Source organism: Pipistrellus kuhlii, unplaced genomic scaffold (assembly GCF_014108245.1).
Source record: "Pipistrellus kuhlii isolate mPipKuh1 unplaced genomic scaffold, mPipKuh1.p scaffold_m20_p_14, whole genome shotgun sequence".
NCBI lineage: Eukaryota > Metazoa > Chordata > Mammalia > Chiroptera > Vespertilionidae > Pipistrellus > Pipistrellus kuhlii.
The window spans coordinates 198,745-225,000 of record NW_023425449.1 but is presented as its reverse complement, the minus strand read 5'-3'; the positions used below and the strand labels follow the sequence as shown (position 1 = coordinate 225,000).

Genomic DNA, 26,256 nt, shown 5'->3' with positions numbered 1-26,256 from the left:
AGATAGGTAGATAGACAGGCAGATAATAGATAGATGGATAGACAGATAGATGGACAGATGCATAGATAGGTAGACAGGTAGATGATAGATAACAGGTAGATAAATGGAATAGATGGATGGATAGTTGATAGATGGATAGGAAGAAAGAAGAAAGAAAGAAGATGGGTACATATGGGGAGATGATAGATAGGTAGATAGATGGGTGATGGGGAGATGGTGGATAGGTAGGTAGATGGGTGATGGGGAGATGGTGGATAGGTAGGTAGATGTGTGATGGGGAGATGGTGGATAGGTAGGTAGATGGGTGATGGGGAGATGGTGGATAGGTAGGTAGATGTGTGATGGGGAGATGGTGGATAGGTAGGTAGATGGGTGATGGGGAGATGGTGGATAGGTAGGTAGATGGGTGATGGGGAGATGGTGGATAGGTAGGTAGATGGGTGATGGGGAGATGGTGGATAGGTAGGTAGATGGGTGATGGGGAGATGGTGGATAGGTAGACAGATGGGTGATGGGGAGATGGTGGATAAGTAGGTAGATGGGTGATGGGGAGATGGTGGATAGGTAGGTAGATGGGTGATGGGGAGATGGTGGATAAGTAGGTAGATGGGTGATGGGGAGATGGTGGATAGGTAGGTAGATGGGTGATGGGGAGATGGTGGGTAGGTAGGTAGATGGGAGATGGGAGATGAGGGATGGACGGAGGACGGGGGGGGGGGGGGAGGACAGACTCAGAGCGCTGTTGCTTGTGGGGCTGTGTTTCTGCCAGGCAGAGGCGCAGAAGGAAGCTGCCTGTGCAGGACCAGCTGGCAGCGTCTGCCGGGCCTTATCCACCGTGTCCCATGCTGCTGGCAGCGTCCCCACCCCTTTGTGTGCCTGTGGCTCTCAGAACCGAGTGCGGAGGCGGTAACCATGGTGATTCCTGCGCGCCCGGGGACAGCCTCTGAGAACGACCTGATTGGATCAGCTGGTCGCCAGCTCCTTCCCAGCCCGTCCCCTCACACACACACCAGCCCCCCAAGCCCCGGCCGAGACCCAGATCCTGTCACCCCACAAAGGTGCCTGTTTGTCTGTCTGTCCATCCTGGAGTCTGTCCACCTCACTGCCCGCTTGGGCAGGGTGCCCCTCGGTCCCCAGGGAGGGGAGCTCAGGAGGAGGGGAGCTCAGGAGGAGGGGTGCTGACTCTCTCTCCTCATTGATGTTTCTCTCTCTCTTCCTCTCTGACATCAATAAAAGTGTATTTTAAAAAAATTAAACACAGCCGAAGCCAGTTTGGCTGAGCAGTAGAGTGTTGGCCTGCAGACTGAAGGGTCCCAGGTTCGATTCTGGTCAAGGGCATGTACTTTGGTTGCAGGCACATCCCTGGTGGAGGGTGTGCAAGAGGCAGCTGGTCGATGTTTCTCTCTCATTGATGTTTCTAGCTCCCTGTCCCTCTCCCTTCCTCTCTGTAAAAAAAAAAAAAAAATCAATAAAATATATATTTTTTAAAAATACACACAAAACAAAACAGCAATTCCTTGAGAGTCTGGTGTTTGTCCACCAGCTGGGCAGACTCTCCTGGAGCCAGAGCACAGCCATTGCTGTGAGAGCGGGACATACACACACACACACATACACACTCACACACACAGGCACACAGACACACACACACACACACATACACACACATACACACTCACACACACACACACACATACACACTCACACACACATACACACAGACACACACATACACACACATACACACACATACACACATATACAGACATACACACACACACATACACACTCACACACACATGCACACAGACACACACATACACACACATATACAGACATACACACACTCACACACAGAGACATACACACATACACACACAGAGAGAGAGACACACACACACACAGACACACACATACACACACATACACACATATACAGACATACACACACTCACACATACACACTCACACACACATACACACATACACACAGACACACACATACACACACATACACACACATACACACACATACACACATATACAGACATACACACACTCACACACAGAGACATACACACACATACACACACACAGAGAGAGACACACACATACACACATACACAGAGACACACACATACACACAGACACACACAGACACACACATACACACATATACAGACATACACACACTCACACACACAGAGACATACACACAATACACACACACACAGAGACACACACATACACACATACACACTCACACACACATACACACATACACACACATACACACACATACACACATATACAGACATACACACACATACACACACAGAGACATACACACAATACACACACACACAGAGACACACACATACACACATACACACAGGCACACAGAGACACACACATACACACAAAGACACACATATACACACAGACACACATATACACACATATACACACATACACACAGAGAGACACACACACATACATACACACAGACACACACAGACACACACATACACACAGACACACACATACACACAGACACACACATACACACATATACAGACATACACACACTCACACACACAGGCACACACAGAGACACACACACACATACACACACACAGAGAGAGAGACACACACACATACACACATACACAGAGACACACACATACACACAAAGACACACAGACACACATATACACACATATACACACACATACACACAGAGAGACACACATACACACACAGACATACACACACAGACATACACACATACACACACATACATACACACAGACACACACACACATACACACAGAGAGACACACATACACACAGAGAGACACACATAGACACAGAAACACACACAGAGACACATACACACACAGAGACACACACAGAGACACATACACACACAGAGAGACACACAGACACACATATACACACACATACACACCGAGACACATACACACACAGAGACACATACACACACATACATACAGAGACACATACACACATACATACAGAGACACATACACACACAGAGAGATACATACACAGAGATACATACACACACATACACACAGAGACACATACACACACATACACACAGAGACACATACACACACAGAGAGACACACACAGAGACACATACACACAGAGAGAGACACACAGACACACATATACACACACATACACACCGAGACACATACACACACAGAGACACATACACACACATACATACAGAGACACATACACACATACATACAGAGACACATACACACACATACACACAGAGATACATACACACACATACACACAGAGACACATACACACACATACACACAGAGACACATACACACACACACACACACACACACAGACGGTGGGGCGGGAAGTTGACTCGGCCTCTTTCCAGGCATCTGTTCTCTTTCATCCTCACCTGAGGACACGTCCCCATTGGTTTTTGGAGAGGGCGGGAGTCCAGCCTGTGTGGCTCAGTGGCTGTGAATTGCGGTTCGATTCCCGCTCAGGGCTCCTGCGGGGTCTCGGGCTCCATCCCCAGTGGGGGCCGTGAGGAGGCAGCCGATCCAGGATTCTCTCTCATCCTGGATGTTCTAACGCTCCCGCCCTCTCCCTCCGCTCTGAGGCCGATGGGAATGGACTTGTAACAACCTCTTTCCTGTTTTAAATTCTCCCGAAGCAGGCGCTCCGCTCCGCGCCCGGGGACCGGTGGGCTGCTCCGACGGCCCGGTGCGGCCGGGCTGGCCTTCCCCGGGCGGCGGCGCCCAGCGCCCAGCACAGCTGCCCGCCTCCCTGCAGTGCCCCTGGGGGCGGCCTGGGTCACCGCAGCAGTCACCGCCGAGGCCGCACACTGTCCTGAGGCTCGGGGCCCGGCCGGGGCGCCTCCAGAGCCGACTTCCAGCGGAGCCAGGTGCCCGCTGAGCCCCCAGCCACCGCCCTGGCAGGAGCCGGGGCCAGTCCCGGGCGGGCTGCCTCCGGCTCACCCCGGCCCGCCCTCTCCGGGGCTCGGCGGCGGAGTGGGGGGGGGGGTCACGTCTTTCCTCGGGGCTCAGGACCCCATGGGCCAGGCCCGCGGCGGCCACACAGGAGGAGGAGGAACTGGATGAAGTCGGACCCGAGGAGCCAGGAGTGGCCTCCGGCGCCGCCCAGCTGACAGGGGGCCACACGGCCAGTGGAGGGCGCGAGGGTTGGGCCGGCCTCCATCCTCGGTGGGGACCGGGCCACGGACCACGCCGGGAGCAGGCGGGCCAGGCCATGCCGCCAGGTCCTCCCCGGAGGCGGGTGTGAGCGTGCGCAGGCCTCCCACGTGCTCAGGGGACCGAGGCGTGAGCGTGTGAATATGGGCGTGGATGCGGGTGCCCCATGCTGCAGGCGTGTGCGCCACCACATCCGTGTGTACGGGCACAAGTCTGCACATCTGTACGCAGCTGCCATCATGGTGTGCACACGCCCGTCAGGCCCACCTATGACCTTGTTCATCTGGGCTTTTCCCTCCCCTCCCCCTTGCTCCCAACCTCACCAGGCCCAGCAGCCCAGCACCACGGCCCCAGAGCCCGCCGGGTGCCTGCCCGCAGGGCACTACCTGCTCTCCCACCCTCAGCACCTCCTCCCACCCTGCCAGGACCCCCTCCCCCCCAGGCTCAGACCCGGGTCTCCAGACTCAGACGTGACTTTATTTCTGTAGAAGAGGCTCACAGCTGGCTGCTGGGCTGGGCCTGCATGGCCCAGCTCCCCTCAGAGACCTGGAGGCCCCGCCCCCCGCCCCCTGTCCTCACCCCAACCCCCTGCCCACCCGACGGGCGATGGACACGGGGCCCGGAGTGACCGCGGGCGGGGACTCAGAGCTGGTGGAGAGACAAGGCCCAGGCCAGCGACCACGGCCCCAGCCCCGGCGGAGCCAGGCCGAGGAGGGCAGCCAGGCCGAGGAGGGCAGCCAGGCCCAGGGACAAGCTTAGAAGCCCTTGGGGGGGTGGGGGGGACTCAGGGCCCAGCCCCGAGGAGGGCGGGCCCCAGGCTGAGCAGGAGCCCCCCGGCCAGGGCCCAGGGGCTGCCGCCCGGCCCGGGCACGCCGTTGCACAGGTCCTTCTCGCAGCAGTCCACGTCCACCTTCAGGATGCCCGAGTTGATGAAGCCCATCAGGTAGTCGGAGAAGAAGTGCCGCTTGACGAAGTCGCAGGAGGCGGCACACATCCTGTTCACCGTCTGGTCCTTCCGGCCTGGGGGGGCAGCCCTGCCGGTGCTCGGTGCTCGCTCTCGGCCAGCACACCGGTGCCCACGCTGCCCCGGCTCCCGCCCAGCACACCGGCGCTCCCCGCCCAGCACACCGCGCTCCCGCCCACGCCGCCCGCCCGGGCTCCCCGCCTAGCACACCGGCGCTCCCCGCCCAGCACACCGGCGCTCCCCGCCCAGCACACCGGCGCTCCCCGCCCAGCACACCGCGCTCCCGCCCACGCCGCCCGCCCGGGCTCCCCGCCCAGCACACCGGCGCTCCCGCCCACGCCGCCCGGGCTCCCCGCCCAGCACACCGCGCTCCCGCCCACGCCGCCCGCCCAGGTGCCCCCGCCCGCGCCCCCGCCCGCCGGCACTCACTGCTGCTGGGGTCGGTGATGCGGACGCTGGCGCACACGGTGTCCGAGGGCTGGCACTGCTTTGGGGTGCAGCGGCTGGAGTTGGTGGTCAGGGTGCAGTCCTGGCACCACAGGCCGTGAGCTGGGCGGGCCGAGGAGGGGGTGACCGGAGGGATCGGGGCTGGGCGGCCAGCCCCTGTACCCCCATGTCTGCTGTCGTGTGGCTGTGGCAGCCAAGCACCCCCGACCGACAGGCCCAGGCCAGAGCAGCACGGAGGTTAGGCCTGGGAGAAGCCTCCTGGCTTCCTGCTAGTGCGCGGGGCAGTGTGTCCCAGCCCTGGGACTCCCCTGGGGCACCCCTGGGGCTCCGGAGCACCCTCCCGCCCCTCAGAGGAGCACCCACACCTGAGCGGCCCTCCTGCAGCCGCACACCCGCCCCCTCCCACAGCTCGGGTGGTTCTACGCTTCCAAGGACCAGACAGGACTTGCTGGGCGTGTGCATGGGGCTCAGAGGGTGATGGGGTGCAGGACCCTGCCTGGCGAGGGCACACCCCTGCCTGACCAGCCGGTGTGAGGCCTGGAGGAGCGGTGGAAGGAGAGCCAGCGGGGAGGGCCGCGGGGGAGGGCCGCGGGGGGAGGGCCCCGGGGGAGGGCCGCAGGAGAGGGTCTTGGGGGGAGGGCCCGGGGGTGAGGGCCGGGCCCGGCCGGGTTTGATGGGGAGGGGGGCACCCCTGCTCTCTGGGGGGCCCGGGGGCTGCCCAGACTCACTGGGCGAGGAGCACAGCAGGGCGGCCAGCAGCACCAGGCCGAGGCCCTTCATGGCGGGGGGCAGCATGCTCCGGCGGCCGCTAAGGCGCGGGGCGGCGGGCGGGTCCTCGGGGCGCGGACCTGGCGGGAGAAGCCGGGTCAGCGGACTGGGCCCCGGGGCCCGCAGGACCCGCCTCTCTGCCTCCGAACGCGGCCTCAGCCCCATCCAGGGCCGGGGTCGCCGGGAGCGCGCCCAGCCCCGCCCCCGCCCATCCCCCGGCGTCCCCGCCGGACACCCCTCCCCGAGGCCCGGCACCCCTCCCCGAGGCCCGGCCCCCCGCCGGGCACCCCTCCGGGCACCCCTCCGGGCACCCCTCCGGGCACGGCACAGGCCGAGCCCCCCGCCGGGCACCCCTCCGGGCACCCCTCCGGGCACGGCACAGGCCGGGCGCCCTCCCCCGCCCCCCGCGCCCAGCACCTGTGGGTGGAGGCGTCCTCCCCGGGGCGGGAGGCGTCCGGGGGGAGGCAGGGCCAGGTGCGGGCGGTACCTGCGGGCGGGGAGGTGCAGCCACGTCCCCCCTTCCCGCCTCCCCCCACCCCCGGCCGGGGAGCCGAGCCCGCCCCGCCCGCCCCGCCCGGGCGCTCACCGGTCGGAGAGGAGCGCAGGCCGCGGTCGCACTCACATCCCCCGCGGCTCCGGGCTCCGGGCTCCGGGCTCCGGGCTCCGGGCGGGGAGCGGCTCCTCGGTCTCTGCGGACCGAGCCCGGCGCAGCCGTCTGTCGGGGGCGCAGCCGCAGACGCGGACCCCGCGCGGGGCGGGGCGGGGCGGAGCTGGGGCGGGGGCGGGGGGCTGGGGACGGGGGCCGAGGGCTCCGGGTCGGAGCCTGGTCGCTGTCCGGGGCGTCCGGTGCCTGAGCCGGCGGCGCTGCCCGCTTCCTCCGCCGCCTCCGCTCCCCGCCCGGAGCGCGCGGAGCCCTCCTCCCCTCCTCCCCTCCCCTCCCTCTCCTCTCCCCTCCCATCCTCCCCTCCCCTTCCCTCCCCGCCTCTCCTCCCTCCTCTCCTCCCTCCTTCCCCTCCCCGCTCCGCCGAGGTCCCCGCGGGATTTCTCGGAGGAGCGTTTACTGCGAAGGAAGCGAAAAGCACAAAGACGCGGAGCGGGAGGCAGGGGGGAGGGCGCAGGTGCGGATGCGAGTCCCATTCCAGGCGCACAGCCCGGCCCCTCCCCTCTCCAACCCACCCCGGTTCTGGGGTTCGGGGCTGCTCCCTCTGAGCGCCCCTGTTCCCCCCCCCAACAGCCCCGGACTGCCCTCTCCACCGCCCACCCCCAACAGCCCCGGACTGCCCTCTCCACCCGCCACCCCTCCCAGCCCCGGACTGCCCTCTCCATCACCCCCCACCCCCAGAAGCCCCGGACTGCCCTCTCCCCCCCCCCTCCCCAGCCCCGGACTGCCCTCTCCACCCCCACCCCTCCCAGCCCCGGACTGCCCTCTCCACCCCCCACCCCTCCCAGCCCCGGACTGCCTTCTCCATCTCTCCCCCCCCCCCAGCAGCCCCGGACTGCCCTCTCCACCCCCCCTCCCCCCAGCTAAGCCTGTAAGGTGCTCGGAAGGAAGTCGCTGAGGTCAGGTTGACGCTGTGGGCTCTGAGGTCAGCAGACTGCCTCCCATGGGCATGGTGGGCCTCACCCAATCAGTGGAGGGGCCGGTGGAACTGAGGACTGACTGCCCTTGGGGCAAGGGGGGGGGATGCCGCCAGCAGGTGGCTTTTAAAATATATATATTTTAGCCAAAGCCGGTTTGGCTCAGTGGTAGAGCGTCAGTCTGGGGACTGAAAGGTCCCAGGTTCAATTCCAGTCAAGGGCATGGACCTTGGTTGTGGGCACATCCGCAGTAGGGGGTGTGCAAGAGGTAGCTGGTAGATGTTTCTCATCGATGTTTCTAGCTCTCTATCCCTCTCTCCTCCTCTCTGTAAAAAATCAATAAAATATATTTTTAAAATATATATATATACAATATTTTATTGATTTTTCACAGAGAGGAAGAGAGAGATAGGGAGTTAGAAACAACCATGAGACAGAAACATCGATCAGCAGCCTCCTGCACACCCTCCACTGGGGATGTGCCCCCAACCAAGGTACATGCCCTTGATCGGAATTGAACCTGGGACCCTTCAGTCTGAGGCCGATGCTCTATCCACGGAGCCGAGCCAAACCGGTCAGGGCCAGCAGGTGGCCTTCGAACTTGAGCTGAAACTTTGGCTCCTCCTGCCTCCCCTGGCCGCTGGCCACCCGGCCCACCTGCTGCTGGATTGCCAGCCTCCGTCGCTGCATGAGCCGGCTCCCGGCGCTGCGCTGACCTTGAAGCCATCCCGTTCTCTCTACTTTGTCCCGGACCCTGTGAGCCGTACGTGGTGCTGTGTTTAGCCCCTACCTTTTGGGGTGATCAGTTATGAGTCAAAGAGCATACAGGTGGGTGGGGCATGACGGGGAGGGGCGCACGATGGGGGGCATGATGGGGCAGTAGGGGCAGGAGCCCGGTGTCCAGAGATTCAATGTCCCGGGAGGTGGGGCCGGCCCCTGGCAATGCAGCTGGGGCCCCAGAGAGCGGAGACCTGGGTTCTCCCACGCCGGGCTTGGTTGCCAAGGAAACAGAGATTCCTATCCCGGTTTCCAAGCCACCCTGCCTGCTCCCCGCACACGTGGGTCCGCTCACCCTATCAGGGCTGTGCACACACGAGTGACAATCTGCCATGATTAGCACAAGAAAGGGCCCGGAGCCCCTGTGTGGGCCGGCCCCTCCTGCAGGCGCACGGCCGCTCCTGCGGGCGGGCGGGGTGACAGCTGGCCTGCCCGCCCTCTTCCCAGCCTGGCCTGCCCAGGTGCCCAGGTCCTGGCGAGGGGCACCGGGATCTTGCCCTGATAGGTGCCACTCTGGCAAGTTGCCCGGAGCCTGGGGCCAGCGACTCTGTGCTCAGGGTCAAGGACACAGCCTCTCCGCGGCGGTCAGGACCAGGGACAGGGGCAGAGGCCGCGGCTCTCCAGCCATTGGCCAGGCCTCTGGCTCCCGCCCTGGCGGGGAAAGGCCGAGACTGGGGTCCGGGGAGAGGGGCAGCTGAGCTCCCCTCCCGGTATTTGTGGGGATACCATCAGGCCCCCGCACCTCGGAGACTGGGGGTGTGGCTGGCGGCCGTGTTGCGAAGGACTGCTTCCCAAAAGCAGTGGTCTCCCCGAGGGGCCGGCCGGGGGTCAGCAGGGACCGCTGTCACTCACACGCCCATTTCCTGCAGGGCTGCCCGGCTCCCAGGAGACCATCCCTGACCCTGGGGGGCCTGGAAGAGTGAGGGGGGATCAATGCTGGCCTGGGCACTGGGGCTAGGCCCAGGGCTGCTCTGAGCAGGGCACGCCTCACCTGGGCACTGGGAAGGGACCATCCCACCAGGTGGGTATGCCTCACCTAGGCACTGGCTCTCCTCCAGGAAGGGACCATCTCACCGTGAGGCCCACCAGACCTTTCCTGCCCCCCCTCCACCGCCCTTGATGCTCTCCCTGCGCCCCTCCAGCACCAGCACCAGCACCAGCACCAGCACCTGCTTCTATAATATCTTGCTGACCGCGGGCCTGCGTGGGGCCCCCTGAGGCTGCTTCCTCTCCCGCACCTGCACGTTCCCTGGGTCAGACCCAGCGGCCGGTGGGGACCAGACCCCCGCAGGCCATTCGCCCTTGGCTCTCGTACCCCCGCTCCTTGGAGAGCAGGCTCAGCCTCCTCCGCGCTCTGAGGGGGCCCCACGCGGAAGGACCAGGCACCTGGGCTGCGCTGAAGAAAGAGGCGATCGTGGCCTCCACGTCAGCAGAAGGTGTGTCCAGCTCAGGGACAGCACCTGTGGGACCGGAGGTGGAGGCGGGTCTGAGCCTTCCCGGCCCGGCTGCAGCCCTGGACCCAGGCCCAGACTCCGGCCCTGGGTGGGGATGGGCAAGGTGCTGCCCAGCGGCCTGCTCTCGGGCGGCCACCAGGGCTGCCTGCCCCACAGCTGAGGACAGGCCAGTGTGGCACCTGCGGAAGGGGCCGCATGCAGATAGGAGGCGGGGCCTGGGGCAGCGGGAGGCGGGGCCTGGGCAGTCAGGAGGCGGGGTCTGGGGCAGTCAGGAGGCGGGGCTTGGGACAGCCAGGAGGCGGGGCCTAGAGAAGTGAGGAGGCGGGGCCTAGGCAGTCAGGAGGCGGAGTCTGGGGCAGCCAGGAGGTGGGGCCTGGGCAGTCGGGAGGCGGGCCTGGGGCAGCCAGGAGGTGGGGCCTGGGCAGTCGGGAGGCGGGCCTGGGGCAGCCAGGAGGCAGGGCCTAGAGAAGTCAGGAGGCGGGGCCTGGGGCAGCTGGTAGGCGGGGCCTGGGTAGCCAGATGGACCAAGCTCTGCACAGATGCAAAGCCTGGGAGGCAGGGCCACTTCCTCCCTTTTCACACACAGGACAGTGTGCTCTCTGCCCGCTTCACCCACGTAATATTTTTCTGGCTTAAGACACGAGCTGCTTCCTTCCTCTGCAGTTATTCTGAAGTTTTTGTGTTTTATGTTAATCCGCACCCGAGATATTTCCTCCACTGATTTTTAGAAAGAGTGGAAGGAAGGGGGGGGGAGACACTTCGATGTGAGAGAGACGCATGGACTTGCTGCCACCCACAGGCCCCTAACCAGGGCCAGGAATCGAACCTGCAGCCCAGGTAGTGCTCCTGACCTGGAAGCTACTACCCTTTCATGCACAGGCTGACGCTCCAACCACTGAGCCGCACCAGCCATGGCTATTCTGAGGTTTTGTAAGGTCAGCTGAGGGAGTTGAGTTCCACTTCGATAAAGTGAGGGACGTGCGTGGCCCGCTGGCAGGCGGCGCTGCAGGCTGAGGCTGGGGCAGGCGCCAGGCTGGGGCAGAGCCGCACAGATGCACGGGTTCCCCAAGGCCAGCCACACCGACTTCCCTTCCCTGGGTCCCTGAAGTCCAGGAGGGAAACCATCCAATTGTTCTATGGAGCCAGGGGACGGGGGGCGGGGCCTCCAGGAAGCCCCCAGCACTGCTCTTTATCACACTTCCCACGGCCGGCCGGGCCCAGCAGGACGGAGCGCAGACGCGGCTCGCGCAGACCGCGCAGACCACGCAGACCACGGCCACGGGATGAAGGCCCTCGCGGCCGTCCTGCTCGCCCTGCTGCTGTGCGAGCGGCCAGGTACTCAGTCAGAGCGACGCTGCAGCCAGGGGCCCACCGCCCGCCCGCGGCCCGCAGCCTGGGGACAGGACGCGGCTTGGGAAGGAGGGCGTGAGGCCAGAGTCCCAGGCCGGAGGGAGGTGGAGGGGGCTGCCCTGGGCCCCCACGGTCTCCAAATCTCCCCAGCCCAGCCCCAGCCCAGCCCCAGCCCCAGCCCAGCCCCAGCCCAGCCCCAGCCCAGCCCCAGCCCCAGCCCCAGCCCTAGCCCCAGCCCAGCTCCAGCCCCAGCCCCAGCCCAGCCCCAGCCCCAGCCCAGCCCCAGCCCAGCCCCAGCCCAGCCCCAGCCCCAGCCCCAGCCCTAGCCCCAGCCCAGCTCCAGCCCCAGCCCCAGCCCCAGCCCAGCCCAGCCCCAGCCCAGCCCCAGCCCAGCCCCAGCCCCAGCCCCAGCCCTAGCCCCAGCCCAGCTCCAGCCCCAGCCCCAGCCAGCCCCAGCCCCAGCCTCAGCCCAGCCCCAGCCCTAGCCCCAGCCCAGCTCCAGCCCCAGCCCCAGCCCAGCCCCAGCCCCAGCCTCAGCCCAGCTCTAGCCCCAGCCCCAGCCCAGCCCCAGCCCCAGCCCAGCCCCAGCCCAGCCCCAGCCCCAGCCCCAGCCCCAGCCCAGCCCCAGCCCAGCCCCAGCCCCAGCCCAGCCCCAGCCCAGCCCCAGCCCCAGCCAGTCCTGGGAGCACAGGCTCCCCTCCCTAAGCCCCAGATTCAGCCTCTCCGAAGCACAATCTTTGGGGCTTCCCCTCCAGCCTCAGTTTTCCTCTCTGTACAATGGACAGGTGGGCAGGCCATCGGGGGGGAGGGAAGGGGGGCCTGCTGTCCAGAGCCGGCCACAGCAGCTGGTGCTGTGAGGACGGTGCCCGGTCACGCTCGGAAAGGTGGGCAGCCTGGGAGACGGGGCGGGGTCCCCCTGCCCCGGCGGCACGCTCTGCGGGGGGAGCGGAGGCTCACGGGGTGCCCGTGGCCAGGGAGGGGACAGACACAGGACGGGGCGGAGGACGAGGACCTGGGGCTGGAGAGCTACGATGACGACTATGAGGAGGAAGAGGAGGACGAGGGGCCCGAGGACAGAGGTACCGTCCACTGACCCCGGCCGCGGGCCCCTGGGGACCGGCCTCCCTGCCAGGGGTGCAGGGAAGGAGGGAGCCTCGCCAGCACCCTGCCCCCAGAGCAGGAGCCCAGGGGAGGGAGGGGCGATGGTGTTCGGGGCTGGGTGGGGAGGAGGGGGTTTGAGCCGCGGTTCACCAAGCAGAGGGGGGCAGCGGGCTCAGGGTGGAGAGGCCAGGAGCCTGGAGGCCGAGGCGGGGGGGGGGGGGGTGCCCGAGGCTGAGCCCTGTCCCCAGCGCTGCGGTGCTACGCCTGCTCGTCCCTGACGGAGGGGGAGACCTGCCGGGAGACCCTCCGCTGCCCCCTCAGCCAGCACTACTGCAAGGCCTTCGTGTCGCGGTGGGACTCCGGTGAGTGGCCGCGGACCCCCCAGGCGCAGCCCCCGCCGGCCGCCTCCCCCACCCCCTCCAGCGTGACCCCCGTCTCTGCCCGCCCCCCAGAATCCGGGCCTCTGACCGCCTACTCAGGGTGGTGCACAGACGCCTGCAAGCCGGTGGCCAGGACGGTCGAGGGGACGGAGATGACCATGATCTGCTGCCAGACCGCCCTGTGCAACTCCCCGCCCTGGCAGGGCGGCGGGGGGCGCGGCCCCCGGGGCAGCCCCGCAGCCGTGGCCGCCGCCCTGCTGCTCAGCCTGCTCCTCGCCCGCGGGGCCCTGGGGTCCTGAGCGGAGCAGGCCCTCCCCGGCCCGGCCAGCTCCCTGCCCGCCGGCATCGTCCTCTCCTGCCCCCGTTTTAGAGAATAAACTTGGAGGCCAGCACTGGCTCCTCCCGGCCCACCTACACTGCCTCAGTTTCCCCGACTGCCCTCCTCTCCCTCTGCCTGTGATGGAGGGCTGAGCAGGCCTCAGCCACCGGCTATGTGCCTGGGGAGTCCACCTCTCCCCGGCTTCCTGCCTCCGTCCATTCATCTGCCTCCCCTGGGGGGCGCTGCAGAGACGGTGCCCAGTGGGTGCCGGTGCAGGGAGTGGGAGGAGGTGGGAGGAGCTGGCGGAGGGGCTGGAGCAGGCCTGTGGGCTGCAGAGCAGGGGAGCGGCAGTGGGGAGGCTTGGGGAGGAGCGCCCAGCCTGCCGGGGCCGAGGGTGGCCCTGCCCCTGCCCCTGCCCTGCCCCTGTGGCTCCCGTGTCTGCTCTGGCTGTGCGGAGCTGTGTGCTGGCTGCTGCACGCTTGGCCTTCTTTAAAAAAAAATTTTTTTTTAAGTTGATTTCAGAGAGGAAGGGAGAGGGAAAGAGGGACAGAAACAGCAATGGTGAGAGAGAATCACTGATCGGCTGCCTCCTGCATGCCTCCCACTGAAGATCAAGCCCAAAACCTGGGCCTGTGCCCTGAGCGGGAATTGAACCCTGACCTCCCAGTTCATAAGTCCACACTCAGCCCCTGAGCCACGCCAGCCGGGTGTGCTCGGCCTTCTGGACCGCACCAAACTCTGCTTTCCCCAGCCCGGGCTGTGGGGGGAGGAGGCCTGGCCTGGGCCTCAGTGTCCCCGTCAGAGCAGTTATGGGACAAGCTGCCCTACGTCCCCACCAGCTCAGCATACCTGGAGCCTCCTGGCCCCTCCCCTCCTCCCGCTGGCAGGAATGAGGGCTGGAGCTCAGCATCCACCGTGCGCCCAGAGGCGGCTCTGACTGAGCAGCTGGGAGGGAGGGCCCGGATGGCTGAGGACCGGGAGGGAGCGGAAGCCAGTTACCTCTGGTTCCTCTGTCCCTGGCATGTCCACACACTCGCACACCCACCCACGTGTGTGCACACACTAATGCGCACACTCACAGCCGTTCAGGCGCAGCAGGTGGGCACAGAGGGGTCAGGGTCCCTGGCTTGGCTGTTAGGCCACGCCCTCCAGCCCACACTCGGGGCCTCCCAGGCAGCTGCTCTGCCCCCTCATTGACAGGGAGGGAGTCCCTCAGCACCAGAAGCCTCAGGAGCCCTCACTGGGTGGCTCAGCGGATAGAGCGTCGGCCTGCGGGCTGAAGGGCCCGGGGTTCGGTTCTGGTCAAGGGCACGTGCCTCAGTTGCAGGCTTGATCCCCAGCGCCAGTTGGGGCACATAGGGGAGGCAACCAATCGATGGTCTCTCTCACATCGATGTTTCCCTCTCTCCGTCTCCCCCTTCCTTCCACGCTCTTTACACATCAATGAAAAAATAATCCTCGGCCTGGCCCGATGGGGAGCACTGGGCGCTGTCACCGCGGAGTCCGAGTGCACAGCCCCTCCCAGGCCTCCCGGTCCGCCCCTGGGGTGCAGGAAGCAGCCCCAGGCTCAGAGGGTCTCACCAGCCCTGCCCCCGCCCGGGGAGGGGGAGACCTTCCAGAGCGGCCCCTCAGCTGGCGTGCAGGCGCTTGGCCTGGGGAGGCTGATGCTGGAAGCTTCTGGAGCCTCTGGCCTGGGTCAGGGCTCTGCCTGCAACTCAGATGCTGTTGGAGCGGCTCATCTCCCCTCAGTGTGACTGGGGGCCCGGGGGCCTCAGGGCAACACAGGGGCTGTGGGGCCCAGGGCTGAGGTGGGCCCAGGCCTCATTTCCTGGCTGTGACCTTGGCAGGCCGTTAGCCTCTGTGCTCAGGTCCCTGCTCTGACCATGGGGCTGCCCTGGGTGGGTCAGGCTCTGTGCTGTCCCCTGTGGGGCATCTGTCTGTCCCTCTCCCCGGCCCTGGGTCAGCCCACTGGCCCTGCTCCCTCAGTGACCCCCTCCACTTGCCCCTAATGAGGAGGGCAGTGCCCGCCTTTGGGCTGAAGCAGCCCTTCCCTGCCTCGCCACCCCCACCCTGAAACCAGTCCTTGGGGCCACGGCAGGGCCCTGTGTCCCCCACCCAGCCCTGGCACTGGGAGTCAGCTCAGGGGGACAACGTGTTCCCGTCTTATCTGGGCCCAGCAGCCTCTGGGGCCCCTGGGGAGCAGAGCTGCCTTAGGCACCCCTCCCACGCAGCTCCCATCCTCCCATAGAACCTGGGTCCCGCCCCCGCAGGTCCATTTTGTCCTGGGGCACCTGCCTGTTCGCTTGACACACCCCACCCAGTCTTGGCTTCGGCCAGCACAGGAAGCAGGTGGCCGCAGCGGGCTTCCTGTCCTTGTTCTCGAGCTGGAGAAGGGGGTGAGGAGGAGGCAGTCACCCAAAGCGGGGCCTTCCTGAGGACGGAGACTGCTGACAGCCCCCCACCTCTGACAGCGGGGCTGCGGGGACAGGACGGGTCAGCTCCCCACGGCCAGCAGGAGCCTCCGGGAGCAGAGGGCCGACCTCAGGCTGTGCACCTCGCAGCACCCCTGTCCGGGGGCGGATCCCACGGGGGCGGGTCCCACGGGGGCGGGTCCCACGGGGGCGGGTCCCACGGGGGCGGCGGCACTCAGCACCCCGCTGACCGGTGCTGACGCAGGGAGGCGGAGGAGCGCGCCCCTGGGACCAGGGCTGGGTCTCCGGCCCGCGGGAATGGGAGTGGGGAGAGGCGGGAAGTGGGAAGAGGGTTGGAGCAACGTGAGGAAAAGCTTCACGCGTGGGCCCCGCTCTTTTTTTTTAATATATATATTTTTATTGATTTTTGTACAGAGAGGAAGGGAGAGAGATAGTTAGAAACATCGATGAGAGGGTCATCGATTAGCCGCCTCTTGCACACCCCCTCCTGGGGATATGCCCGCAACCAAGGTACATGCCCTTGACCAGAATCGAACCCGGGACCTTTCAGTCCCCAAGCCGACGCTCTATCCATTGAGCCAAACCGGTCTCGGCAGGCCCCCCCTCCCCCCTTAATTACCGTCCATTATTCCTGCCCGAGGTGAGCGGGTGCAGGGGTGAGTGATGGGTGCGGGAGGGAGTGAGGGGACACAGTGAAGGAAGGGGCGCAGGGTGAGCGAGGGGAGCAGCGGTGAGTGAGGGGGTCGCAGGGGTGCAAGGGGGGGGGGGGAACTCAGGGCGAGTGAGGGCCCAGCGGACCCAACGGCAGTGGGAGGAGCCGGCCGGGGGGCCGAGTCCTCCGTGACGCATCATAGAGAGGCCGGGAGCCGCGCCGCCTAGAGCGGCACCGGAAGGGGCGGGCCCAGAGGCGGGCGCTTCCGGCAGGCGCTGCGGGGCTGGGCTGCCGCCGAGCGCTGTCTCTGAGCCGCAGGTCTGCGCCGGGCTCCGCGGGGGTGGCCTCCTGCCCCGCCCCGCCCTCAGCCCGGGGCTCCCGGGTCCCTTCGGCGGTGTGGCCCGGGCACGGGGCTCCGAGGGCCGCGGTCCCGGGAAGCTGCTGTGGGGCCGGGGCGGGCGTGCCCCTGTGCCGCCCTCTGCCTCGGGCCTGGCCTCTCCGTTCAGCACCGCTTCGATCCGGTGCACCGCGCGCAGAGGAAGCCGCGGAAACCCAGCCTCCGCGGGAGGCGCCGGCCAGCGCGGCCGGGCCGCTGTGTACTGGGCACCCGGAGCTAGGGGCTCGGCGGTGAAGGGGACACGGCCCAGCCCTCCAGCCGCGCCCCACAGGGACACGGCGCTTCGGTGTGAGCGGCCAGGAGCCCCAGAGGAGCCCCACCAGGCCCCGCAGCACGTGTGGAGCCCCGAGCGGTCTGGCCGAGAAGCACAGCAGGGAGCCCGGCCTGAGCCCCGAGGACGAGGCCCACATCTCTGACGCCGTCGATGCCTCCTTTAAAGACGACTTCGAGGGGTCCCGTGCTCGTCCCTTCCAGAGGAAGAAGCCCTGCGAGTGCGGGAGTGCGGCGCCTCCTCAGCACAAGGCAGACCCGGTCCGCACCGGCGCGCACAGCGGGAGAGGCCCCCCGGCTGCGGCCCGGATCAACTCGCACCCGGGAGAGAAGCCCTGCGAATGCCGGGAATGTGGGAGAGCCCGCGCCCAAGCTCTGCCTCACTCGCCACCGGCCGCCCTGCTGTGGTGTCCACCCGGCCGGGGCCGCTCACCTGGGGGCCGAGCCCGTGCCCACGGACCCCGCGCTCGAGGTGGCCGTGGCCGTGCGCCGCTCACACACGGCTGGTGGCCCGGGCTGTGGTGATGCTTCCCACCGTTGATTTATCGTCAGAAATTTAACCCTGATAGTCAGAGTGGCTGACAGACTTTGTGGTCCCTTCACACCCCGAGGGCGTCTCTGCTTCCCGCTGTGGCCCAGCGCCCACCTGGTGTCCCCACCGCACTGGTTCCTGGTCACTCCGCTGCCCCGCCCTCGGCATGATGCCTCCTGACCTGGGCCGTTGGCACCTGTTTTCTCGGGCAATAAACATCTGTCCTGACCCCTTCCCTGTGTCCTGTTCACCTCAGCAGGCTGGGGTGCAGGTGGGGTTCCCCAGGGAGCCACCACTGCCTCTCCCCCCCCTCCCCCCAAGAGAAGCTGGCCTGGGCCAGCCGGCCAGAGACCCAGCTGGGTGCTGCCTCCCGTGGGTGTCTCGGGGGCAGCCTCACATTAGCAACCCCCTAAGAGACAACACACACAGAACAGGAACTTGCTAACGGGGGGAGTGACCCTGCAGTGACAAGACACCGAGTCCCTCTGCAGGCGCACCTCTGTGGCCCTCCCTACCTGGGAAACGCAGCCACAGCCCAGGGGGTGTCTGGGAGGCACCGGGCAGCTTCCTGGGACCCGGGCTCCCGTTCAGGTCCACACCCTTGCTCACTGCCTGCCTTGGAGCAGGAGGGGCGAGTCTGCCTCAGAAGGGATCGCGGACAATGACTAGGGACGTTTGCTGCTGTCACACGGACAGGTGGGGGCAGGGAAGCTGCTGGGATCGCACAGGGCAGCCCGGCTCAGGGGAGCTGGAGGTCAGGGGAGCTGAGCACTTGCTTGATGGGATGCCATTCAGGCGGAGAAGCCTGGCAGGTCCAGAGGACAGGGTCCGTGACCCCGAACGTGAGGCAGAGACGGGGCAGGGGAGAACCCCAGGATTGGCTAAGTCTCCGCAAGGAGTAACCAGACCCCCAGGTCCTGTCCCTCCGGGGTGACATAGGGTGGCCGGGCAAGGAGAGGCGGGATGGACAGAAAAGGGGAACCGGTGAGGGTCAGGCTGGCCGCCCTTGTCCACTCGGACAACACAGCCCGGAGCAAGTTTGTGCGCTTCCGTCACAGGCCTTGGGGCCACCGAGGCGGTAGTCCTCCAGGCGCCCAGAGCGGCCGGAAGCGCGCGCGGCCGGGACGGGGGGCGGGATCACTTCCGGTCTGCTCTGCCGGGGCGGCCACCCGGCTGGAAGGTGAGTGGGCACCTGGAAGGAGCGGGATCGGGGGCAGCGGCCACGGGGGCGCCCGGCTCGGCCTGCGCGCGCACGTTGTCCCGGCGAACCCGCCCCGTAGCCGCCGCCGCCCGGTGACCTTGACCCCGGCCTCGGGGAGGGGGCGCGGGTGGCCGCCCCAGGGCGGAGAGGAGGCCTCCGCCGGCTGGCGGCGCACCGGCCCCTGGCCACCGCCGTGTCTGTCTGCGGGCGCCGCCCCGGGCGCCCGGAGCCCGAGGAGCGGGAACCGTCAGGCCCGCTTTGCAGACGGTAAACTGAGGCTGAGAATTCCCCGGTCCGAGGGCCGCGGCCAGCGAGTGTGAGCACCTGACCCGGCGGCGCAGGCTGCTCTTTGCAGGCAAGCGACCCCCCCCTTCGGGCCTCACCCCCGGGGCACAGGCTCCCCGCTGGGAAGAGGGGGCGCAGGAAGCTTTGCTCCTGGGCCGGCGGCGTGGACCCTGCGCTCACTGTGCCGTGTCCCTGTGGGCTCCGGCGTGACAGCCAGGGCTGAGCCTGCTCCGCCCAGATGAGCCCCGGGACCCTAACCGAGCATCGGGGGGGTGAGGACCTGCACCCAGATCCCGTGACTGCAGCCCCGCCTGTGTCCGCCCGCCTGGCTGCCCGAGACCCTCTCCATTGCTAGGGCGGAGGCTGCCGGGGGCTCACCCAGAAGGTCGGGCCCTGGCGGGACCCTCCTGGGGCCACCCGCTTCCTCCGTGCAGCTGCTGCCTTCCCATGTCCCGCCTCCCCCTAAGGAATCTGCTGCATCGCACAAGCCGGCCCTGCTCACTTTTTTAAAGGAAAGTGTCTTTGGCCCCAAAAGAGCTGAGCAGGGCAGGGCAGAGAGGTGCCTCCTGCAGCCCCCCGGGCCCCGCGGGTCTGAGGAGGGCGATTTGGGGAAAGCCTCGGTGAGGTTCAGCCTGGAATGTTCATGCTCCAGGAGACAAGGTCCCATTTTCGACCTTGACCTCCCCCAGGCCAGCGGCCCCCAAGTCGCCGGCACCCAGGCCCCACACGGTACCTCTGGGCCGTCTTGTTCTCCCTCCAGCTGGCCTGTGGCCGATGGGCGGCAGGTGTCTCTCCCCCCCTCCCCCCTCACCCTGCCCTGCTCTTCACTCCCCAGGTCCGGCGTGCACACCTCCACCAGGCCGGGCGATGGCAGCCCTGCGGGACAGGCAGGAGACCCCTCGCATCCCGCCCCCTGTCAGTCTGGAGCCACCAGGGACGCCTGGACCCCCGCACGGGGAGGCCCCACTTCCCTTCCACAGCCACCAGCACGGTACTCACCGCCCCGCCCACCCTGTGGGCGGGACCCGAGGCAGCTTTCTGTGGGCTCCTGCGCCGCAGGTCCCGTGGGGACCCAGGCAGTGTTGGTTGAGGGGGGCCAGCGTGGTGAGCAGCGGTTCCTGGGGACAGTCCCCTTTGGGAGGGACCTCAGGGGCAGAGAACAGCATCCTCCGTGGCTGGGTCTTAGACTGGAGCGATTCACCGCACCTCCCTCCCCAGCCTTGGAAACGGTGCCCGGAATTCTGGGCGGGCCCAGGGCCTAGCCCCGCCCCCTCGCCCCCGCAGACAGCCAGGTCTGGTTGTCCGGGTGCGGAAGGAGCCGGCCAAGCCCGAGCACCTGGTGCCCCTGGGCCCGGCTCCTGCTCAGAGGGCCCGGCCTCGCCACAGACACAAATAAGCCGAGGCCCGTGGGGCAGCGGCTGTGCTGGGTGCCAGGCTCCGGGCGGGTGGGAAGCCCAGGGTAGCAGATGACAAAGGTTGGGGTGGCCTGAGGTCACCCTAGGTCACTGCAGGACCGGAACCTGAGTTCCGAGCAGCACTTGGGCTCGGCTGGAACCCTCTCCGGAGGCTTCCCGAGGCCCCAAGTGCAACCAGACCCCGAGGCACCTGCCTGTGGGACTGGGGACTCCTCCTCAGCACCACTGCCCCCAGGGTAGCAACAAGGGAGTCCCTGGGCCCCTCTCCCCCCTTGTCCCCCAAATCAAGCTCTGGTTCCCAACCCCTTCCCCCGAGCCTGGCGGGGCTGGCTGATCCGAGCCCTCAGCTCTCAGTCCCCCCACCTCTGCCCCTGAGAAGCCACCCCGGCGCCCCGCCCCACCCGGAGGTCCTGCTGGTGTCAGGTCTGAGGTCGATTGGGGAAGGAGAGGGTGAGGGGGCGGGGCCCCTGGAGGAGCTGCGGCTCAGACCAGACCAGCACCTCCTTCCTTCCGGGGAGGGGCACCGCGCCCTCCTCTTGTGGCTCTGCCTCCGGCTCAGTCGGCCGGGCCCCCAGCGGCACAGCCGGGCCCAGGGGCGGGTGGGCGGGTGGGTGCGTGGCGGGCACCATCCACCTCTCGGCTCCTCCTTTCAGATTCCGAGTCGGAGCCCGAGCAGGTGCCAATGTCTCCCTGCCCGCCGGACCCTGCGGACGGGGCGGACCAGGGCGCGGCGCTGAGGGCCCCGCAGAGGGGCCTCCCCCGCAGACCCGCGGGTGCGGACAGCTGTGCGCAGGCGCCGGGCCCGGAGCAGCCGCCGGGGCCCGGGTCCTGCTCCCCGAAGGGGGACCCCGGCCGCAGGACGCTGGCGCCGCAGGGCGCCTTTGGGCCGCAGGGCGGCCCCGAGCTGGGGGCCTCGGGCCTCGGCCAGGACTCCGGCCTCGGGGGGCGGCAGGGCCCGCGGAGCGGGAGGCCGCACCGGTGCGAGGCCTGCGGCAAGAGCTTCCGGTACCAGTCGCTGCTGCTGAAGCACCAGCGCATCCACACGGGCGAGAAGCCCTACGCCTGCCACGAGTGCGGCAAGCGCTTCCGCGGCTGGTCCGGCTTCATCCAGCACCACCGCCTGCACACGGGCGAGCGGCCCTACGAGTGCGGCCAGTGCGGCCGCGCCTTCAGCCACAGCTCGCACTTCACGCAGCACCTGCGCGTGCACAACGGCGAGAAGCCCTACGAGTGCGCCGAGTGCGGCCAGGCCTTCAGCCAGAGCTCCAACCTGGCGCGGCACCGGCGGCTGCACACGGGCGAGCGGCCCTACGCCTGCGGCCAGTGCGGCAAGGCCTTCGTCTGGAGCTCCGTGCTCATCGAGCACCAGCGCATCCACACGGGCGAGAAGCCCTACGAGTGCGGCGCCTGCGGCAAGGCCTTCCGCGGCCGCTCGCACTTCTTCCGGCACCTGCGGACGCACACGGGCGAGCGGCCGTTCGCCTGCGGCGCCTGCGGCAAGGCCTTCGGCCAGAGCTCCCAGCTCATCCAGCACCAGCGCGTGCACGCGCGCGAGTAGCGGCCCGGCCGGGCCCCCAGCGGGAGGGGGCGGGGGGGGGGGCGGCTGCAGCCTTCCTCCCTCCCAGCTGGCGCCGCACACGCGCACGGAGCGTCCTGAATAAATTCCTTTTAATTGACGGGAATCGGAGCTGCTCCTGCCTGGGCGAGGCGGGCCGAGGGGCGGCTTCCGTCCCCAGAGGGCCTGTCTGGGGGAGGAGGGACCGGGGCCCTAACTGCGTGGTTAGTCTTCGGGGGTCTGAGCTCACGGGGAACCAAGCCTGGAGGGTCAGTCTTACCCGGAGCCACACCCTGGTGGTCAGGCACTCAGGGCGGGTGGTCGCAGGTGCAGACACCCCAGGGTGCGGGGAGGGCAGCTGGTGCAGCCCCGTCCAGGGCACGTGACGCAGAGCCCTCCCGAGCAGCCAGCAGCCGCCTCTTCCCGCGCCCCCCCCCCCCCCCGGGCCCGGTGCTCCTGTGAGCAGGTGTCCCCTCTTCAGGTCAGCTGTGTCCGCCTATGGCGACGAGCCTCCCAGTTCTGGTGGGAGGGTCGTGTCCACAGCGCGTGCCCCCCCTTCCTGCTAGAGAGGGCAGCACCCCCACCCGACTGCTGGGACCCGGCCCATGGGGCCCCTCCCTGGGCCGCACTCAGGGCATCCCCACCCTGCACCCACGGGGGAGAGCCGCCAGGGGGAGGCCTGGAGCCGGCTCTCTGGACACCAGCTTCGATGGATGCTGGGGTCGAGGCACCCGGAATTCAGTCCCTTAGGCCTGGAGAGAGGGTCGTGACTGCCCGCCTCCCTCCCACCCCCCAGTGCATGGCCACGCCTCCGCGCACACTGACCGGGGTGGGGTCACCCTGCCTCCTCAGCGCCCAGGCTGGGCGCCATGTCCACACCACGGCCGGCCGGTCTGGCGGCCCCTTCTCCCAGGGACAGGAGGCCGGGGGGCCGGAGAGCTTGGGGGCTGCGGTCTAGAAGGGACCAGCTCGTTGGGGACCTGGCCCGTGTTCTCCCAGAGAAACTGGGCTGCCGCTGACACGGTCTCGGAGACGTGGGCGAAGCCCTGTGAGAGCAAGTCCCCGCTCCGCTCAGGGGCGGTCCCGCGGCCTCGCCCACCAGCCCGGACGGAGCGAGTGGCTGGGAGCCGCTAAGTCCTGCCCCAGGGAAGTCCCGGGCTGCTGGTCACTACTGTGGCCCTTCCCGACACCGGGCGTCCGTCTGCCCTGGTGTTTGGGGGCCTCGTGCGGGTCCCAGCAAGGTCCCTCCCTCCATAGCTGTTGTCCTGGGAGGCCAGCCTGTCCCATCTCCTGGGGGCTTCCCAGGGATGGGGAAGGTGAGCAGGTGTGGGGCCTTCCTGGCCCATCCAGTCCCTCACAGCCGGTCCTGCCCCGTCCCTGCGCAGACCGCCCGCTTGGGCAGAACTGCAGGGCGCTGGCCTTCACCCCTGCTTGCTCCCAGCTCTGCTCTCGGCTGTCACCGCCGCCTGCCGTCCAGGAGCGGCCTCGGGAGCAGCGGCCAAACGCAGGCCCCTCTCCCGCCCCCCCCCCGTCCTTTCTGAGTCCTCGGCTCCGCCAGCCGTCTCCCCCCAACCACCCGGACTTCGACTCCCGGGACCCCACCCCACAGGGGTGTCCTGGCGGCCTGAGCGGGGTGCCCCTCGCTTGTTCCCTCCCAGAGTCTCTGCAGCTCTCAGGCCATCGCCCGCTCAGCACATCGGACAGCGCCGGGCGCGCCCGGCCGCCCTGAGGCTCTCCGGTCCGGAGGTCCGGATCTGGTCTCCACGGCGGTCCTCCCACCAGTTCCCCGACCTGCTCCCGCGGGCGGTCCCCAGCCGCTGCCGGTTGGTTCTCCATCGGGTCCTGCTGGCGCAGGTTGAGCCCAGCAGGCGCCTTCCCGGCGGCACGGCGGCGGGAGAAGAGTCTGCCGGCCGGGATGTGGAGGACGCGGGAGGGAAGCGGGTGCAGTGCCTGTGGGCGGGGCCCCCGGGAGACCACGGGGATGAGGAAACCCATTTCTGCTCTTAGGTGACCCTCGTTAAGTGTTCCTGTGCGTGTTTTGTAAGACGACAGTGTGGTGGGTGGAGGAGTCTGTCCCCCTCCCCGGCGACCCTGTCTCCACTAGCGCCGGGCTCCTCCATGTGCTCCCTGCGCAGTCAGCTTCGCCCCCAAACCCAGACCTGCTTCCCCGACCTCACTCACCCCTGCCCCGGGCCTGACAGGCCTGGCGGAGCCCCGGAGGGAGGCGGTCGGGCTGCCTGGGGCAGGGGCTGGGTGTGGAGGCTGGCAGGGTCCCGGAGTCTGAATTCTCGCGGGGGCAGGAGGGCGGGCGGGGTTGCTATGAAGTTGGCTGGACAACAGCTATGGAGGGAGGGACCTTGCACTCAAACTGGGAACCACCTGTAAGACTCAGAGGGAGGCTGGTGGGCCGGTGTGGCTCAGTAGTTGAGCATGAACCAAGAGATCGCTGTTCGATTCCCGGTTACAGCACATGCCCCAGTTACCAATCCCCAGTAGGGGGCCTGCAGGCTGTAGCCAATCAATGATACTTCTGTCTCTCTATCCACCCTTCCTCTCCCTCTAAAATCAATAAAAACATTAAGAGAAAAAAAAGGTGACTCAAAGGGAGGCCAGCGTTGGGCACGAGGCCCGCCAGTCTAGCCGCTTCCCAGATAACTGAGTGCAGACTTCTCTTTCGGCCTAGAGCGTCGCCGGAAGTTCCCGTGCCACGGCCTCTTAGGCAGCTAAGTGCACAGTTCTCCGTAAGCCTAGAGCGTCGCCGGAAGTGCCCGCTCTGCAACCTCCAGGGCAGCCGTGCGCAGGCCTCTGGCGGCCTAGAGCGTCGCCGGAAGTGTCGGCGCTACAACTTCCAGGGCAGCTGAGCGCAGGCCTCTGGCGGCCTAGAGCGTCGCCGGAAGTGTCGGCGCTACAACTTCCAGGGCAGCTGAGCGCAGGCCTCTGGCGGCCTAGAGCGTCGCAGGAAGTGTCCGCGCTACAGCCTCTAGGGCAGCCGAGCGCAGGCTTCTGGCGGCCTAGAGCACATGTGTCAAACACAAGGCCCGCGGGCCATATCTGTCCCGCCAGGCCTTGCAATGTGGCCCGCACCTTGCTGTCATCACTGCACTCCGCTGCGTTTCCATCACAATGACAGTTTATGACTATTCAGTAAACCATTCGGCCCACGATTTAGGCTGGATTTTAGATTTTGGCCCCTTCTCTGATTGAGTTCGACACCCCTAGCCTAGAGAATCGCCGCAAGTACCAGCACTGTGGCCTCCAGGGCAGCTAAAAGCAATTCTTCGGCGTCCTAGAGCGTCGCAGGAAGTGCCTGCGTCGCGGCCTCCCGGGCAGCCAAGTGCACAGTCCTCCCGCAGCCTAGAGTCGCCGAAGGGTCGCCTAAGGGGATGAAGGGGCCTGAGTCGCTTGGGGCTGGCAGCGGGGACTGCAGGTGAACGGCGGCGGGCGAGGCCGGAGCGCAGGGCTGCACGTCCGTCCTGGGTTCGGGCGGAGAAAGAGCCGCAGTCCGCTGCGGAGAGTGGAAGCGGGAGACGGCGCTGCGGCTGGGGCCAGGGGCGGCCGCCAGGGGGCGCTGCGCCCAGGCGCTCCGGGGCTCACCTTTCCGTTCTTCTGGAAAGTGCAGAACCGCGAGGGTTCCCGTGGGGATGGACGGGGCCCAGTGTCGGGAGTCGCTGTGGCTTCGGGGCCTTGGCAGGTCGGCGCGTGGCGGGGCCCGGGAGCCGTCACTTCCCTTCCCTCCTTTGCCCGCGCAGGTATCCCCACTCCTGGAGCGTCTGCAGGGAGGGAAGCCCGGCCTGGTCTCCAGGACGCGGAGAGAGCGCCCTGATGGACTCCCGCACCGGCGAGGGGGCAGCCCGGCCCGGAGGAGTCGCCTGGACTAGGGGGCGGGTCATCTCCGGAGCCAGGGCTCCCCGAGACTGACCGTGGGGCCTCGTTAACTACCGTGTTTCCCCGAAAATAAGACATCCTCCGAAAATAAGACCTACTTACAGGTTTCCTTCGGAGTGAAATATAAGGCATCCCCCGAAAATAAGGCCCCCTAGGCTAAACATGAGAGATTTGGTCCACTGATTCTGAAAGAAATGGAGTCACAAGAAATTCACCAGGAAATTCGGGAATTGGGTTGTTATGAAGTTGTTCCAGATGA

At 66.7% G+C, this 26,256-nt stretch overlaps 3 protein-coding genes across 5 annotated transcripts; 2 read left to right on the top strand and 1 right to left on the bottom strand.

Moving 5' to 3' along the window:
* Positions 1–4,949: 4,949 nt before the first annotated feature.
* On the bottom strand, positions 4,950–7,032 carry LY6H (lymphocyte antigen 6 family member H). The gene is made up of 4 exons (XM_036437476.2): positions 7,014–7,032; positions 6,375–6,487; positions 5,629–5,748; positions 4,950–5,255 (listed from the first exon to the last, which is right to left on the bottom strand). Exons 2-4 carry the CDS (start codon positions 6,439–6,441, stop codon positions 5,020–5,022), a joined length of 423 nt encoding a protein of 140 aa, XP_036293369.1. The 5' UTR covers positions 6,442–6,487; positions 7,014–7,032; the 3' UTR covers positions 4,950–5,019.
* Positions 7,033–9,225: 2,193 nt separating this feature from the next.
* On the top strand, positions 9,226–13,508 carry GPIHBP1 (glycosylphosphatidylinositol anchored high density lipoprotein binding protein 1). 2 transcript variants are annotated; one of them, XM_045581239.1, is made up of 5 exons: positions 9,226–9,230; positions 11,493–11,558; positions 12,548–12,652; positions 12,923–13,036; positions 13,127–13,507. In XM_045581239.1, the coding sequence occupies exons 2-5, from the start codon at positions 11,507–11,509 to the stop codon at positions 13,351–13,353; spliced, it is 498 nt and encodes a 165-aa protein (XP_045437195.1). In that variant the 5' UTR covers positions 9,226–9,230; positions 11,493–11,506; the 3' UTR covers positions 13,354–13,507. The 2 variants fall into 2 exon arrangements, with proteins under 2 accessions (XP_045437195.1, XP_036293373.1); XM_036437480.2 differs by lacking the exon at positions 9,226–9,230 and having other exon boundaries at positions 11,477–11,558; positions 13,127–13,508.
* Positions 13,509–18,604: 5,096 nt separating this feature from the next.
* GLI4 (GLI family zinc finger 4) lies at positions 18,605–22,236 on the top strand. Of its 2 annotated transcripts, XM_036437471.2 has the most exons (4): positions 18,605–18,836; positions 19,978–20,133; positions 21,211–21,477; positions 21,520–22,236. In XM_036437471.2, exons 1-4 carry the CDS (start codon positions 18,620–18,622, stop codon positions 22,113–22,115), a joined length of 1,236 nt encoding a protein of 411 aa, XP_036293364.2. In that variant the 5' UTR covers positions 18,605–18,619; the 3' UTR covers positions 22,116–22,236. The 2 variants fall into 2 exon arrangements, with proteins under 2 accessions (XP_036293364.2, XP_045437194.1); XM_045581238.1 differs by having other exon boundaries at positions 21,211–22,236.
* Positions 22,237–26,256: the final 4,020 nt, after the last annotated feature.

Coding starts and splice junctions, on each gene's coding strand:
- GPIHBP1 (XM_036437480.2), top strand. CDS start 11,507: ATGAAGGCCCTCGCGGCCGTCCTGCTCGCCCTGCTGCTGTGCGAGCGG. Junction 11,559..12,547: donor GCTGCTGTGCGAGCGGCCAG/GTACTCAGTCAG, acceptor GCCCGTGGCCAG/GGAGGGGACAGACACAGGAC. Junction 13,037..13,126: donor CGTGTCGCGGTGGGACTCCG/GTGAGTGGCCGC, acceptor CCCGCCCCCCAG/AATCCGGGCCTCTGACCGCC.
- GLI4 (XM_045581238.1), top strand. CDS start 18,620: ATGGACAGAAAAGGGGAACCGGTGAGGGTCAGGCTGGCCGCCCTTGTC. Junction 18,837..19,977: donor GGCGGCCACCCGGCTGGAAG/GTGAGTGGGCAC, acceptor TTCACTCCCCAG/GTCCGGCGTGCACACCTCCA. Junction 20,134..21,210: donor CTTCCACAGCCACCAGCACG/GTACTCACCGCC, acceptor TCCTCCTTTCAG/ATTCCGAGTCGGAGCCCGAG.
- LY6H (XM_036437476.2), bottom strand. CDS start 6,441: ATGCTGCCCCCCGCCATGAAGGGCCTCGGCCTGGTGCTGCTGGCCGCC. Junction 5,749..6,374: donor CCTGCTGTGCTCCTCGCCCA/GTGAGTCTGGGC, acceptor CGGCCCGCCCAG/CTCACGGCCTGTGGTGCCAG. Junction 5,256..5,628: donor CATCACCGACCCCAGCAGCA/GTGAGTGCCGGC, acceptor CTGCCCCCCCAG/GCCGGAAGGACCAGACGGTG.